This window comes from Haliotis rubra, unplaced genomic scaffold, assembly GCF_003918875.1.
Source record: "Haliotis rubra isolate DU_JTF1 unplaced genomic scaffold, ASM391887v1 Scf1501, whole genome shotgun sequence".
Lineage (NCBI taxonomy): Eukaryota > Metazoa > Mollusca > Gastropoda > Lepetellida > Haliotidae > Haliotis > Haliotis rubra.
Window position 1 is genome coordinate 136,510 of NW_025765450.1, and position 16,832 is coordinate 153,341.

Sequence of the window (16,832 nt, forward strand, 5' to 3'; positions counted from 1 at the left end):
TGGAGCATGAGGAGACCGTAGACCAGCAGCATGAACCATGAAGCACACGGAGACCACATGGAGCATGAGGAGCCACATGGAGCTTGTGTAGACCACATGGAGCATGAGGAGCCACCTGGAGCATGTGTAGACCACATGGAGCATGAGGAGCCACCTGGAGCATGTGTAGACCACATGGAGCATGAGGAGACCGTATGAAGCACACGGTGACCGTGAAGCACATGAAGCACACGGAGACCACATGTAGACCACATGGAGGAGACCACATGGAGCATGTGTAGACCACATGGAGCATGAGGAGCCACCTGAGCATGTGTAGACCACATGGAGCATGAGGGAGACCGCATGGAGCATGGAGCATGAGGAGGGAGACCGTATGAAGCACATGGAGACCACATGGAGCATGAGGAGACCACATGGAGCATGTGTAGACCACATGGAGCATGAGGGAGACCACATGGCATGAGGAGACATGTAGGAGACTACATGGAGGATAGCATGAGGAGACCACATGGAGCATGAGGAGACCACATGGCACATGAGGAGACTACATGGAGGATAATGAGATCACATAGAGCACGAGGAGATCACATTAAGTATGAGTAGAACACACAGAGCACGAGGAGACCGCAGCATGCATGAGGAGACTGCATGAAGCATGAGGAGACTGCATGAAGCATGAGGAGACTGCATGAAGCATGAGAAGACTGCATGAAGGATGTGTAGACCACATGAAGCAAGAGAAGACCACATGGTGCATGAGGAGACCACAGCATGCACGAGGAGACCATATGGAGCATGAAGAGACCACATGAAGCACTTTAAGACCACATGGAGCTGTATGGGACCACATGCAGCTGGAGACGCTTATAAGAGCGTCGGGTCGGGTAGGGTTACATCTGGCTATGCAGTTCATCTAATTCACACACATGTTCAGCGATACACAAATCATTAGCAGAGTGGGTTTGCATGTCGTACAGTTCACATACGTAAAATAAAATGTTGTTATGTCACTTGTCACGCTGAACGCTGGTCTGAATTCAGAGTATTTAACATTTCCTGCATGTTTCACCTGCACAATAACACCAGCTTAGGGAGGTTAGTGTACATTCTATTGAGTCCTATGCATCTATATACTACCGTGCCAAATAATACCCAGGCATGCGATGTTCATAGTTTTGCTTTCTCTTTTCTTTCTCCAATGAGCAGATGTCGTGAAACCTGGGCCCACTTGCACAAAGCGATCTTAGCAACGTATTAATGGAAGCAACGTATTAAAACAACGATTATATTCTGTCTAACGTCGATCTGTCCTATTTCGTAGCCAGAGAGAAATGTCTTGTAGCTATGTTGGCCGACAGATACATGGACAATGCAGGGAGACATGTCAAGACGACATCAATGTATGGCGCACGTTAATGGGATCAGGAGAATTACCAGACTGGTGGATGACAATCGGTTACAGGATAAACATGGTTAATGACGGCGAGGCAAGGAGTATGGTCTGTACTCTATAAGAGCATTACTGTCGTTTCTATATCCGGTGGAAATATTCTCTAAGAGAGGTTATGCCCGACTACACCATGACCAGGTGTTTATGAATTACCATAAACCCAGGTGATGATGCGGAAAGGGGAATGTACCCTGCATCATTCCTCACATGCCAGGGTCATCTTGTCACTGATGTGGCAACTGGGTACTGTCCTTCACATGTTCACCATAGCCTCAAAACGTTCACTGGGGCCTTGAATGTTGCAGCAAACAAACAACTGCTGGGTAAGAGTATCATGACGCTCGCTGACATCTTAGTAAAACACCTTGCACTCATGTTCGAATGTACCTCACATGTTGTTACATCAAGCAGGAGCTGTAGCTCCACCTCGAGACATACATGACTTTTGGAACTTTGAAGTCATCCCCAAAGTCACACTGACAATCTGTATGTATATGCTAAACATGAAATAGACAAAGTGGTGTCACTGGTCTCCTTTATATTTTAAATGGATAAATCAAAAGAAGGAAACAGGCTATCTGATGGTTATTGTACGTATTGATATACCTGAATATATAGTTAATGTCTTGGCCAAATTACCTTGTTTTGACTCTGCCAGTCCGAGCAGTATATGTAATTACAAACCTTATCATCTTACAGTCAAACACTGAAATGAAAGCATGTGTTAATCGTACGGTACATCTGGGACGCACCTGGAGAACACATTTCCCCATGAATCAAACACACAACACATGTCAGTATGTATACAGACTTACACAAATCAAGTAATAGAATTGCAGATAATGTACTGATATGTATGAGTGAGTAGCGCCGTGCTGAACTCTATTCCAGTTATATGACGGCGGCAGGGAGGAACTGACAGGTCTGTCGGACCCCACTACAACCACTGAGGTGATGTTTACACACAATATAATCAGGCCGAATGAATAGCGCCTTGGTTTCTTGCACGCCCAAGGGACACAACTCCGCAAAGTAAATTGCCTGTTGAGGTTGATGAGGGCGCCTGTGCCATGTAGTAGTGAGTCACCGTCTACTGCACACAAGGGGTGTCATGAAGCATTGTCAGCCTGCTGTTTACTTGCTGGTTTTCGTAACATTATTTGTCTGATATCTAACACCTTTCATCTTCAGCTAGTGGCTGGGTGACTGGTGCATCGCCTTTAAGCAATATTCAAGCCATAACCTTGGATACACCAGGCACAGCTCTGTTCACTCACCCACTTCTACAAATATTCCAACGAATGTGTCACAAGCGTTTAAGGTGTTCATGAAACATTTACCTCCCCCATTTCGCATTGATAGGTATGGGAACTTGAGGAAGGTGCCAGCGCCGATGCTGTAGCCCAGGAGTGTAGTCAGGTAGTCAAAGTGGTGGGTCCAGCGTTCGTGTACCATCTCTGAAGATACAGAAGACACTCATGTGAACATGTGAATATAGTATATACCGCCGGGAACAATACATGTCAGCATCCCTCTCGCGTCCAATAGCCGGTAATAATGTTATTCCTTCCCATAAATAATAGCTTAGAGGCCTACCATTTATACCATATTTCATATACTCAAATGAGATATTTTCAAATAGATTCTAATTTTCAAAATATTAAGAAAATAAGAGTTTTGCACACTGGATGACATTCATTTGTTTGATTCCTGTTAAAGTAACTGCTAAGTAACAATACATGTAAGATAGTTTATGAATGACAACTTAATGGAATATCGAAGTAATGGAATATCGAAGTAATGGAATATCGAAGTAATGGAATATCGAAGTAATGGAATATTGGAATATCGAAGTAATGGAATAAAGAAGTAATGGAATATCGAAGTAATGGAATATTGAAGTAATGGAATATCGAAGTAATGGAATATTGAAGTAATGGAATATCGAAGTAATGGAATAAAGAAGTAATTGAATATCGAAGTAATGGAATATTGGAATATCAAAGTAATGGAATATCAAAGTAATGGAATATCGAAGTAATGGAATATCGAAGTAATAGAATATCGAAGTAATGGAATATTGGAGTATCGAAGTAATGGAATATCGAAGTAATGGAATATCGAAGTAATGGAATATCAAAGTAATGGAATATTGAAGTAATGGAATATCGAAGTAATGGAATATAGAAGTAATTAAATATCGAAGTAATGGAATATTGGAATATCGAAGTAATGGAATATCGAAGTAATGGAATATCGAAGTAATGGAATATCGAATATCGAAGTAATGGAATATCGAAGTAATGGAATATTGAAGTAATGGAATATTGAAGAAATGGAATATCGAAGTGGAATATCGAAGTAATGGAATATCGAAGTAATGGAATATCGAAGTAATGGAATATCGAAGTAATGGAATAATGGAATATCGAAGTAATGGAATATCGAAGTAATGGAATATTGAAGTTGTCATCCATAAAGTAGCTTGCCTTTATCAACATGGGGAAAATGCCTGAGTTTCACCACTATTTATTTATCACCTTACACGCAGCTGGACTACGTTCCATTATCTTAAACCTGCCACGACTCACATAGCGTGGACATACACCAGTATTTCTTATTGTGCAGGTCAGATAGACTTACACTAACAGGTAGACGGCGCAATACACCTATCTGCACATATGCTTATTATCCACTCTTATGACGTCACATGTATCACGTGTACAGACGGTGCCATGCAAGCTGAGCGGCTAATGTAATTCGTTCAGACCTTCACACATATAAACACCGTTATCACCAATACCTTCACACAATAACAACCTTATTGTCATTCTAACCAGTTAATAGGATTATCCGAATTAGCCCGAATGTTTCTAAATACAGACTGGAGTTAGTCTCACATCATGTTGTTGTGTGGGTTAGTCGTGTACTGTGGTGCAGGCTGTGGTGTCCTCTCAAAGACACGAGGGCCTGTGGGGTAAAATACCTAAATTGCTAGCTATCAGGCAAATTACCCATATCTTCTGATAGGTCAAGGTTTTCCTGAAGGAGATAATGTTGTCAGCAAAAGGGGAACAATATATTGTCAACTCCAGCAAATCATCCAACAAAAGGTTTGCTAATGTCTTATGTTGTGAGAAAATAATGCTAGCACTTAATGCGGGAAGAAATAGTAAGCAAAGAGTGATTGGCCTCATTAAGCATCCGACATCCCATGTGATAGCACGGATGACAGGAGATCTGGAGCATTTTTTTATCAGATTCCGAGTCCGAATCCCGCTCGTACCACATGTCGCCTCAGGTCATGGTATATACACACAGATGGTATTACGTACCCCGGGTCATGGTACATACAAACACATGTTATCATGAACCCCCGGTTATGGTGCATACACACATATGGTATTACGTACCCCGGGTCATGGTACATACACACAGATGTTATCATGTAGTCTGGGTCATGGTACATACACACAGATGTTATCACGTAACCTGGGTCACAGTAAATACAAACACATGTTATCATTTACCCCGGGGTGATGATACATACACACAGATGTTATCATGTACCCTGGGTCATGGTACATACACACAGATGTTATCATGTACCCCGGGTCATGGTACATACACACAGATGTTATCATGTAGTCTGGGTCATGGTACATACACACAGATGTTATCATGTACTCTGGGTCATGGTACATACACACATATGTTATCACGTACCATGGGTCATGGTACATACACACATATGTTATCATGTACCCCAGGTCATGGTACATACACACACATGTTATCATGTACCCCGGGTCATGGTACATACACACAGATGTTATCATGTACCCCAGGTCATGGTACATACACACACATGTTATCATGTACCCCGGGTCATGGTACATACACACAGATGTTATCATGTTATCATACATACACCAGATGTTATCATGTACCCCGGGTCATGGTACATACACACATCATGTTATCCCTACCCGGGTCATGGTATCATGTTATCATGTACCCCGGGTCATGGTACATACACACAGATGTTATCATGTACCCCGGGTCATGGTACATACACACAGATGTTATCATGTCCCAGGTCATGGTCATGGTACATGATATACACATATGTTATCATGTACCCCAGGTCATGGTACATACACACACATGTTATCATGTACCCCAGGTCATGGTACATACACACACATGTTATCATGTACCCCAGGTCATGGTACATACACACAGATGTTATCATGTACCCCAGGTCATGGTACATACACACAGATGTTATCATGTACCCCAGGTCATGGTACATACACACACATGTTATCATGTACCCCAGGTCATGGTACATACACACAGATGTTATCATGTACCCCGGGGTACATCATGGTACATACACACATATATGTTATCATGTACCCCGGGTCATGGTACATACACACAGATGTTATCATGTACCCCGGGTCATGGTACATACACATATATGTTATCATGTACCCCAGGTCATGGTACATACACACAAATGTTATCATGTACCCCGGGTCATGGTACATACACATATATGTTATCATGTACTCCGGGTCATGGTACACATACACACATATGTTATCATGTACCCCAGGTCATGGTACATACACACAGATGTTATCATGTACCCCAGGTCATGGTACATACACACAGATGTTATCATGTACCCCAGGTCATGGTACATACACACATATGTTATCATGTACCCCGGGTCATGGTACATACACACAGATGTTATCATGTACCCCTGGTCATGGTACATACACACATAGATGTTATCATGTACCCCGGGTCATGGTACATACACACAGATGTTATCATGTACCCTGGGTCATGGTACATACACACAGATGTTATCATGTACCCCAGGTCATGGTACATACACACAGATGTTATCATGTACCCGGGTCATGGTACATACACACAGATATTATCATGTACACCTACCCCGGGTCATGGTACATGTTACACACATATATGTTATCATGTACCCCAGGTCATGGTACATACACACATATGTTATCATGTACCCCGGGTCATGGTACATACACACATATGTTATCATGTACCCCCAGGTCATGGTACATACACACATGGTACATACACATGATGTTATCATGTACCCCGGGTCATGGTACATACACACATATGTTATCATGTACCCCGGGTCATGGTACATACACACAGATGTTATCATGTACCCCAGGTCATGGTACATACACACAGATGTTATCATGTACCCTGGGTCATGGTACATACACACAGATGTTATCATGTACCCCTGGTCATGGTACATACACACATATGTTATCATGTACCCCGGGTCATGGTACATACACACATATGTTATCATGTAACAGATATTATCATGTAATGCGGGTCATGGTACATACACACAGATGTTATCATGTACCCCAGGTCATGGTACATACACACACATGTTATCATGTACCCCAGGTCATGGTACATACACACATATGTTATCATGTACCCCAGGTCATGGTACATACACACAGATGTTATCATGTACCCCAGGTCATGGTACATACACACAGATGTTATCATGTACCCCGGGTCATGGTACATACACACAGATGTTATCATGTACCCCGGGTCATGGTACATACACATATATGTTATCATGTACCCTGGGTCATGGTACATACACACATATGTTATCATGTACCCGGGTCATGGTACATACACACATATGTTATCATGTACCCCAGGTCATGGTACATACACACATATGTTATCATGTACATATATGGGTCATGGTCACATACACACATATGTTATCATGTAACCCGGGTCATGGTACATACACACACATATGTTATCATGTACCCCAGGTCATGGTAGGTCATGGTACATACACAGATGTTATCATGTACCCAGGTCATGGTACATACACACACATGTTATCATGTACCCCAGGTCATGGTACATAAACACAGATGTTATCATGTACCTCGGATCATGGTACATACAGATGTTATCATATACCACTGGTCATGGTACATACACACAGATGTTATCATGTACCCCTGGTCATGGTACATACACATATATGTTATCATGTACCCCGGGTCATGGTACATACACACAGATGTTATCATGTACCCTAGGTCATGGTACATACACACAGATGTTATCATGTACCCCAGGTCATGGTACATACACACAGATATTATCATGTACCCCAGGTCATGGTACATACACACATATGTTATCATGTACCCCAGGTCATGGTACATACACATATATGTTATCATGTACCCCGGGTCATGGTACATACATACACACAAATGTTATCATGTACCCCGGGTCATGGTACATACACATATATGTTATCATGTACCCCGGGTCATGGTACATACACACAGATGTTATCATGTACCCCAGGTCATGGTACATATACACACACATGTTATCATGTACCCCGGGTCATGGTACATACACACAGATGTTATCATGTACCCTGGTCATGGTACATACACACAGATGTTATCATTTTTACTGATTGTACACCACCCTGACATAGCAGCAATATTACAGATTGCACACCGCGGTGAAATAGCAGCAATTTTACTGATTGTACACCACCGTGACATAGCAGTAATATTACTGATTGCACACCGCGGTGAAATAGCAGCAATTTTACTGATTGTACACCACCGTGACATAGCAGTAATATTACTGATTGCACACCGCGGTGAAATAGCAGCAATTTTACTGATTGTACACCACCGTGACATAGCAGAGTAATATTACTGATTGTACACCACCGTGACATAGCAGTAATATTACTGATTGCACACCGCCGTGAAATAGCAGCAATTTTACTGATTGTACACCACCGTGACATAGCAGCAATTTTACTGATTGTACACCACCGTGACATAGCAGTAATATTACTGATTGCACACCGCCGTGAAATAGCAGCAATTTTACTGATTGTACACCACCGTGACATAGCAGTAATATTACTGATTGCACACCATGGTGAAATAGCAGCAATTTTACTGATTGTACACCACCGTGACATAGCAGTAATATTACTGATTGTACACCACCGTGACATAGCAGTAATATTACTGATTGTACAGCACCGTGACATAGCAGTAATATTACTGATTGCACACCGCCGTGAAATAGCAGCAATATTACTGATTGCACACCACCGTGACATAGCAGTAATATTACTGATTGCACACCGCCGTGACATAGCAGTGATATTACTGATTGTACAGCACCGTGACATAGCAGTAACTTTACTGATTGTACACCACCGTGACATAGCAGTAATATTACTGATTGTACACCACCGTGATATAGCAGCAATTTTACTGATTGTACACCACCGTGACATAGCAGTAATATTACTGATTGCACACCGCCGTGAAATAGCAGCAATTTTACTGATTGTACACCACCGTGACATAGCAGTAATATTACTGATTGCACACCGCCGTGAAATAGCAGTAATTTTACTGATTGTACACCACCGTGACATAGCAGTAATATTACTGATTGCACACCGCCGTGACATAGCAGTAATATTACTGATTGCACACTGCCGTGACATAGCAGTAATATTACTGATTGCACACCGCAGTGAAATAGCTGCAATTTTACTTATTGTACACCACCGTGACATAGCAGTAGTATTACTGATTGCACACCGCCGTGAAAACTGATTGCACACCACCGTGACATAGCAGTAGTATTATTGATTGCACACCGCGGTGAAAACTGATTGCACACCGCCGTGACATATCAGTAGTATTTATCAGTACGGTTGTCACACAACAGTAGTGCTCGTTATAAACAGCTCTGATATTGCAGTAATGTTGCTCAGGATAAACCGCCTTGATATAGCAGTGATATTACACAGTTTGCACAGCCTTGACATAGGGGTAATATACAGTACAACCAGAAATTATTGAGAATATAAGACTATAATGTTTTTTTAAATTTTCACTCATTACTCACGTATTAAATGTGAATATTAGCAGAACATAACTCCAGATTCAAAGACAGGTGAACAGTTAGTATTTTGTCAAGTCACCATGGGCAGCAATGCAGGCTTCAATGCGGCGGGGCATACTACTGATCAAAGAAGTTAGAAAGTCGTGGCCCATGCTGTCCCAATATCGGACCACCTCTTCTTTCATTTCAGCAATATTTGTCAGATTGTTCTTAATGACACTTTCCTTCAGAAGTCCCCAAACATTTTCTATTGGATTTAGGTCAGGGCTATAGCTTGGCCAATCTAATAATGTCATATTTTGGGTCCGAAACCAGGTCTGTGAATGCTTTGAACGATGTTTTGGGGCGTTGTCCTGCTGGAAAATCCAAAAATTTCGTAAGAACACGTGAGCAGATGGAAGTAAATGTCCCTCGAGAATATCTATGTACCGCTCACTGTTCATATTCCCTTCAAATACACAGAGGGGCGTTGCCACTAACACATATATGCCACCCCACACGTTAAATTTCGGACTGTACTTTGGGCGCTGATACAAAGGTTTTTCAGCTTGTTTGGTCCAGAATTTCAGTGCATTAGGAAACAGCCACACAGAACTTTCATCTGAGAAAATCACATTGTCCCAGTTAAAATTTCTATGCTGTAAGCACGAGTTCAACCTTCGCTCCTTTTGTTCAGGTTTCATGATCGGTGATGGAATTCCTCGACTTTTCTGCCAACCCATTGCATGCAGCTCAGTTCTAATTGTCTCCTTACAGACAGCCACAGTTCCTCTATCAATCATATCCAGCCTTACGTTTTCTAAACTCCTTCGTTTGTTTTTAGAAACAAGAATACCAAGCCGCCTCCTGTCATCGAAAGTCAATATTCTAGGCCTACCTGCGCCTCCCTGGTGCTCAATGCCATATCCATTACCAATATTTTTCAAAACACGATAAACAGTTGACAAAGGGATGCCTGTTCTACTTGAAATCATTTTACCTGATCTGATGTCCTTGTTATAATACTCTAAAATCAACTTCCTCTTCTCTAAATCATCCATACTGAGGATCACAGAAAATGTCGTCTGCTAGCAAGTAAACAAAGGGGGGTAACTCTTCACAAACTAATGAAAAAAGGATTAACGGAGTTGTCTCTCTTGAATGAAACCAAGCACTTGATAGCTGGTCAAGGTTGTTTATACTAGAAATCCAATTAAACATGTTCCTAAAATTCTCAATAATTTCTGGTCATACTGTAGCACAGTATAAAGCGCAATGACATGCAGGTATAGTTGTTATGTGACTTCTTTAATGTAGTCGTGTGATGTAATGTAACTGACTGCATATAACAGCTTTCACTGATTTCACCTTTGAGAAAATGAGGTTCGTGTTGAGAAAGAAAGAACAAATATGGCAGTATTGGATAACTAAAACTAAAGTCCTGAACTGAAGAGCACCACAGTAGCAACTGCAATGACAAGTGCCACAACACAAGGTCGCAAGTTGACAGCAATATATCCAAGACTATATATTTCTTTCTGCCGCGCCTATAAATTCACACATGTCGGCCCCAGACATTTCTGAAAGTATATGGCTGGAAATGATCGTTATCTAGCTCGGTTTGACGGTGGCGTCCGATTTAATCGTTGCCTAGGCATGCGATGAATTGGGTTCTGGAAGCCTTTGATCACTGTGTGTGGGGAATACAAAGTCTACATATTGGGCGACTTTACCATTGACTGCGGGTATGTTCAATCGGTTGCACCTATATACCTGTATCCTGGAGGTTAGCGTATTCTATAGTCACCGAAAGGTCTGTCTGATGTAGCAAGCGTGAGTAAGATAAGTCCCTCTCTACTGCTGATGAGACAGTGATGGGTGTCTCCTTCAAGTCAATGTCACTAGATCTAACTCAGGTGTCTACTGATGAGACAGTGATGGGTGTCTCCTTCAAGTCAATGCCACTAGATCTATCTCACGTGTCTACTGATGAGACAGTGATGGGTGTCTCCTTCAAGTCAATGCCACTAGATCTATCTCACGTGTCTACTGATGAGACAGTGATGGGTGTCTCCTCAAGTCAATGTCAAGTCTCACGTCTACTGATGAGACAGTGATCCTGCAAGTCAACGTCACTAGATCTATCTCACGTGTCTACTGATGAGACAGTAATGGGTGTTTCCTTCAAGTCAATGTCACTAGATCTGTCTCACGTGTCTACTGATGAGACAGTGATGGGTGTCTCTTTCAAGTCAATGTCACTAGATCTGTCTCACGTGTCTACTGATGAGACAGTGATGGGTGCATCAGCAGTGCATCAGATCTATCTCACGTGTCTACTGATGAGACAGTGATGGGTGTCTCTTTCAAGTCAATGTCACTAGATCTGTCTCACGTGTCTACTGATGAGACAGTGATGGGTGCATCAGCAGTGCATCAGCTCTATCGTATTACGGTAGATGTCGTAACTGTAACATATAGTACATGTATCAGCTATATTGCGGTGGTCTTTCTTTTAGTGGGGTCAAGTCTCTTGTAACCTTGTTGAGATTATACACTGGAAAACATTTTCCGCAATAGCATGAAATATATCTTGAAAGCAGTGCACTATATACGATCTTAACGTATCACAGTCATAAAGTTACGACACCGGGTGTTTGTGAACACCACTGAACACGGGTACCATGGCTGTGGCAAATACGTGATACACTGCAAGGTTGTCTGGTCTCGACTCCATTACCTGTGGTCTCCACTGTCATATATGTCAGATACTGCTACGTGCTACGTTAAACAAGAAACAAACAAACGTGTATTGGACCACCAGATCCCGAAACATTTCATTGTCATCAGTTAATAAACGCAACAAAACTTTTTCATAGTCATAAGAAAACTCTGCCAAAAGAAGGTTTGACGATGTCATTCAAAGTATACCAAGAGCACGTGTTTATGGAATACTATTAAATAGTGACGGTATCAGGTGTTGAGTGTGGCCTGTCCCAAAATAGTAAATAGTGACGGTATCAGGTGTTGAGTGTGGCCTGTCCCAAAATATTAAATAGTGACGGTATCAGGTGTTGAGTGTGGCCTGTCCCAAAATAGTAAATAGTGACGGTATCAGGTGTTGAGTGTGGCCTGTCCCAAAATATTAAATAGTGACGGTATCAGGTGTTGAGTGTGGCCTGTCCCAAAATAGTAAATAGTGACGGTATCAGGTGTTGAGTGTGGCCTGTCCCAAAATAGTAAATAGTGACGGTATCAGGTGTTGAGTGTGGCCTGTCCCAAAATAGTAAATAGTGACGGTATCAGGTGTTGAGTGTGGCCTGTCCCAAAATAGTAAATAGTCACAACATCATTGTCCGCTCTGTTGTTATGCTAAGTGGAAGTGTACAACTACTAGAAACTATTGTGATACGCCTATGTCCTAACACTTCGAAGGTGTTCAGCATTGTGACATCACTGGGGAGTCCGTTGATTAACTGATCCATCCACTTATTTATTAATATACCTGAAAGTTTTATTCATAGTGACGCACTGAGTTACATCGCTGTATTTAGGCGTTACTGTGAAATCTAACGTCACATGCGCGAGAAATGTAAGCCCATTCATCAGTCTCGTCACTATATCACCGAGGCAGCTGGAACAAGGGCCAGACAAACGACGTTATGTTACCTTGCAACAGTACTGACATACTACTGGTATTGACAACTGCGGATACCATGCAGTAGCATTGAACCTGCTGTATTCTGATACTTTCGTAGTCTAGTGTAATCTCGAATCTTCAAGAACACCTGTCGACCAATAAGCGAGGTATATAACTTTCTGGAAGGTATTCCAGTATATCAGTGGGAAGGCGCATGCCTCTTTCTTCTCACACATGAGCGGTTGTCCCAAGATTGCATGTACACCCTGGATACTCAGCCTAGTAACAGGATGCTTGAACCGTGTTGCTGCTTGGTGGCTTTCTCCATTCCTTTAGTTCCATTACCGCTGTATTTTATATTGACATTGAATTTTATACTCTTAATTGTGTACTTCCATTGTAATTCCTTTATGTGATTTGTAATCATTTTGTAAGCTTAGTTAATTTTACAATTCACTAGGGGGCGGTGGGGTAGCCTAGTGGTTAAAGCGTTCGCTCGTCACGCCGAAGACCCGGGTTCGATTCCCTACATGGGTACACTGTGTGAAGCCCATTTCTGGTGTCCCCGCCGTGATATTGCTGGAATATTGCTAAAAGCGACTTTAAAACTAAACCCACTAGCTAACTACAATGCACTTGTTAAATATATATAATGTTTTGCTCTTGTTTCAAATGGACTCCTACCCAGTATGTCTTGCCGAGTGAGTGCATGTTTGACCAGTCCCGGCGGTGCTACTACTTCATTCCCTAAAAGTGCCCATGTAAACCTATCACAGCCCACCACAACTCTTGCAGGCTGTAAGGTGCTCCTAATTCGTGTATTGATATCATACAGGAATGGAAACTGGGTAGTATATATCAATTACTGTTTCCGGCTATCCCCTACTTTTTCCGAAGAGTATACAATCAAACAGAACACGTTACTCGTCAGTGCCGATGCCCTTTCTCGGCAGATTGATCAGGGACCATCTGGCTATCCTCATCAATAATAAACAACATCCTAATTAAACCCAGGGCACTAACGAAACAGTGGAGAAGTAATTGATATGTTCCACATTCAGTAGAGCATGAGCACTTGATCAAATGAAAGGAAGTTCCACTTGGAATGTAATGTTGGATTATATGATCAACTTATTAATATATTCCTACACATGCCCTCGCATTGAATATGCCGTATGGTGGACGACCAGCTCTCCCGACAGCTCCTCGCCACCTGGACAACCTATCTTTGTGTTGACCTGGTCCAGGCCGGGTTGCCCCTGACATTTCACCCCGGTCAGATAGCTATGCCAGTGGCAAGCATAGAACTAAGGAGTTCACGTGTTTTCATAATCGCAATAAGAGGTATTTCTAATGGAACACTCATATTCTTCCGCCGAAAGCCGTCTCGTTAAGTTAAAGCTAACTTATTAGTACCTGTTATGATTCATATCTATCATACTATTCCGCTAAACCATAACGAACGAACACATAAACGATATATATATGATGGGAAGGTAATATATAGATGATGGGAAGGTGATATATAGATGATGGGAAGGTGATATATAGATGATGGGAAGGTGATATATAGGTGATGGGAAGGTGATATGTAGATGATGGGAAGGTGATATATAGATGATGGGAAGGTGATATGTAGATGATGGGAAGGTGATATGTAGATGAAGGGAAGGTGATATATAGATGATGGGAAGGTGATATGTAGATGATGGGAAGGTGATATGTAGATGATGGGAAGGTGATATATAGATGATGGGAAGGTGATATAGAAGATGATGGGAAGAGGTGATATGTAGATGATGGGAAGTGTGACATATATGATGGGAAGGTGATATATATATTGATGATGGGAAGGTGATATATAGATGATGGGAAGGTGATATATAGATGATGGGAAGGTGATATATAGATGATGGGAAGGTGATATGTAGATGATGGGAAGGTGATATATAGATGATGGGAAGGGAAGGTGATATGATATATAGATGATGGGAAGGTGATATATAGATGATGGGAAGGTAATGTATAGATGATAGGAAGGTGATATATAGATGATGGGAAGGTGGTATATAGATGATGGGAAGGTGATGACATATAAATGATGGGAAGGTGGTATATAAATGATAGGAAGGTAATGTATAGATGATGGGAAGGTGATATAGATGATGGGAAAGTGGATGTAAGATAATGGGAAGATAATATAAGATGATGGGAAGGTGATATATAGATGATGCAGAAGGTGATATATAGATGATAGGAAGTGAAGGTGATATATAGATGATGGGAAGGTGATATATATAGATGATGGGAAGGTGATATATGGGAAGGTGATATATGATGGGAAGGTGATATATATAGATGATGGGATAGGATGGGAAGGTGGTATAATATATAGATGATGGGAAGGTGTATATATATAGATGATAATGGGGAATGGGGTAATATAAGGTGATATATAGATGATGGGAAGGTGATATATAGATGATAGGAAGGTGATATATAGATGATGGGAAGGTGATATATAGATGATAGGAAGGTGATATATAGATGATAGAATGTGATATATAGATGATGGGAAGGTAATATATAGATGATGGGAAGGTAATATATAGATGATGGGAAGGTAATATATAGATGATGGGAAGGTCATATATAGATGATATGGGACGGTGATATGATAGATGATAGGAAGGTGATATATAGATGATGGGAAGGTGATATATAGATGATGGGAAGGTGATATATAGATGATGGGAAGGTAATATATAGATGATGGGAAGGTGATATATAGATGATGGGAAGGTGATATGTAGATGATGGGAAGGTGACATATAAATGATGGGAAGGAGATATATAGATGATGGGAAGGTAATATATAGATGATGGGAAGGTGATATATAGATGATGGGAAGGTGATATATAGATGATGGGAAGGTGATATATAGTTGATGGGAAGGTGATATATACATGATAGGAAGGTGATATGTAGATGATGGGAAGGTGATATATAGATGATGGGAAGGTGATATATAAATGATGGGAAGGTGATATGTAGATGATGGGAAGGTGACATATATATGATGGGAAGGTGGTATATTGATGATGGGAAGGTGATATATAGATGATGGGAAGGTGATATATAGATGATGGGAAGGTAATATATAGATGATGGGAAGGTGGTATATTGATGATGGGAAGGTAATGTATAGATGATAGGAAGGTGATATATAGATGATGGGAAGGTGATATATAGATGATGGGAAGGTGATATATAGATGATGGGAAGGTGATATATAGATGATGGGAAGGTGATATACAGATGATGGGAGGGTGATATATAGATGATGGGAAGTTGACATATATATGATGGGATGTGATATACAGGTGGTGGGAGGGTGATATATAGTTGATGGGAAGGTGATATATAGATGGTGGGGCGGTGATATATAGATGATGTTAAGGTGATATATAGATGGTGGGGCGGTGATATATAGATGATGGGAAGGTGATATATAGATGGTGGGGCGGTGATATATAGATGATGGTAAGATGATATATCGATAATAGGAAGGTATTATATAGATGATAGGAATGTGATGTATTGATGGGAAGGTGTTACACTGATAACAGGGAGGCTATATATGGATATACATTTGACACTCATTTCTATTTCCAATACAATCACATTAGAATGTACCTTGTAGAGATATCAATTTGCATTTTAGAAGGTATGTACGG

General features: G+C 41.3%; 1 protein-coding gene across 1 annotated transcript in view; it reads right to left on the minus strand.

Moving 5' to 3' along the window:
• The window catches only part of LOC124270287 (sodium-dependent dopamine transporter-like), a 41,913-nt gene that overhangs the window by 23,673 nt on the left and 1,408 nt on the right, over positions 1–16,832 (minus strand). Inside the window, exon 2 of the mRNA XM_046705328.1 lies at positions 2,794–2,910. Within this exon, the coding sequence (XP_046561284.1) occupies positions 2,794–2,908 (115 nt within the window). The 5' untranslated portion in view covers positions 2,909–2,910. The remainder of the gene's footprint in view (positions 1–2,793; positions 2,911–16,832) is intronic.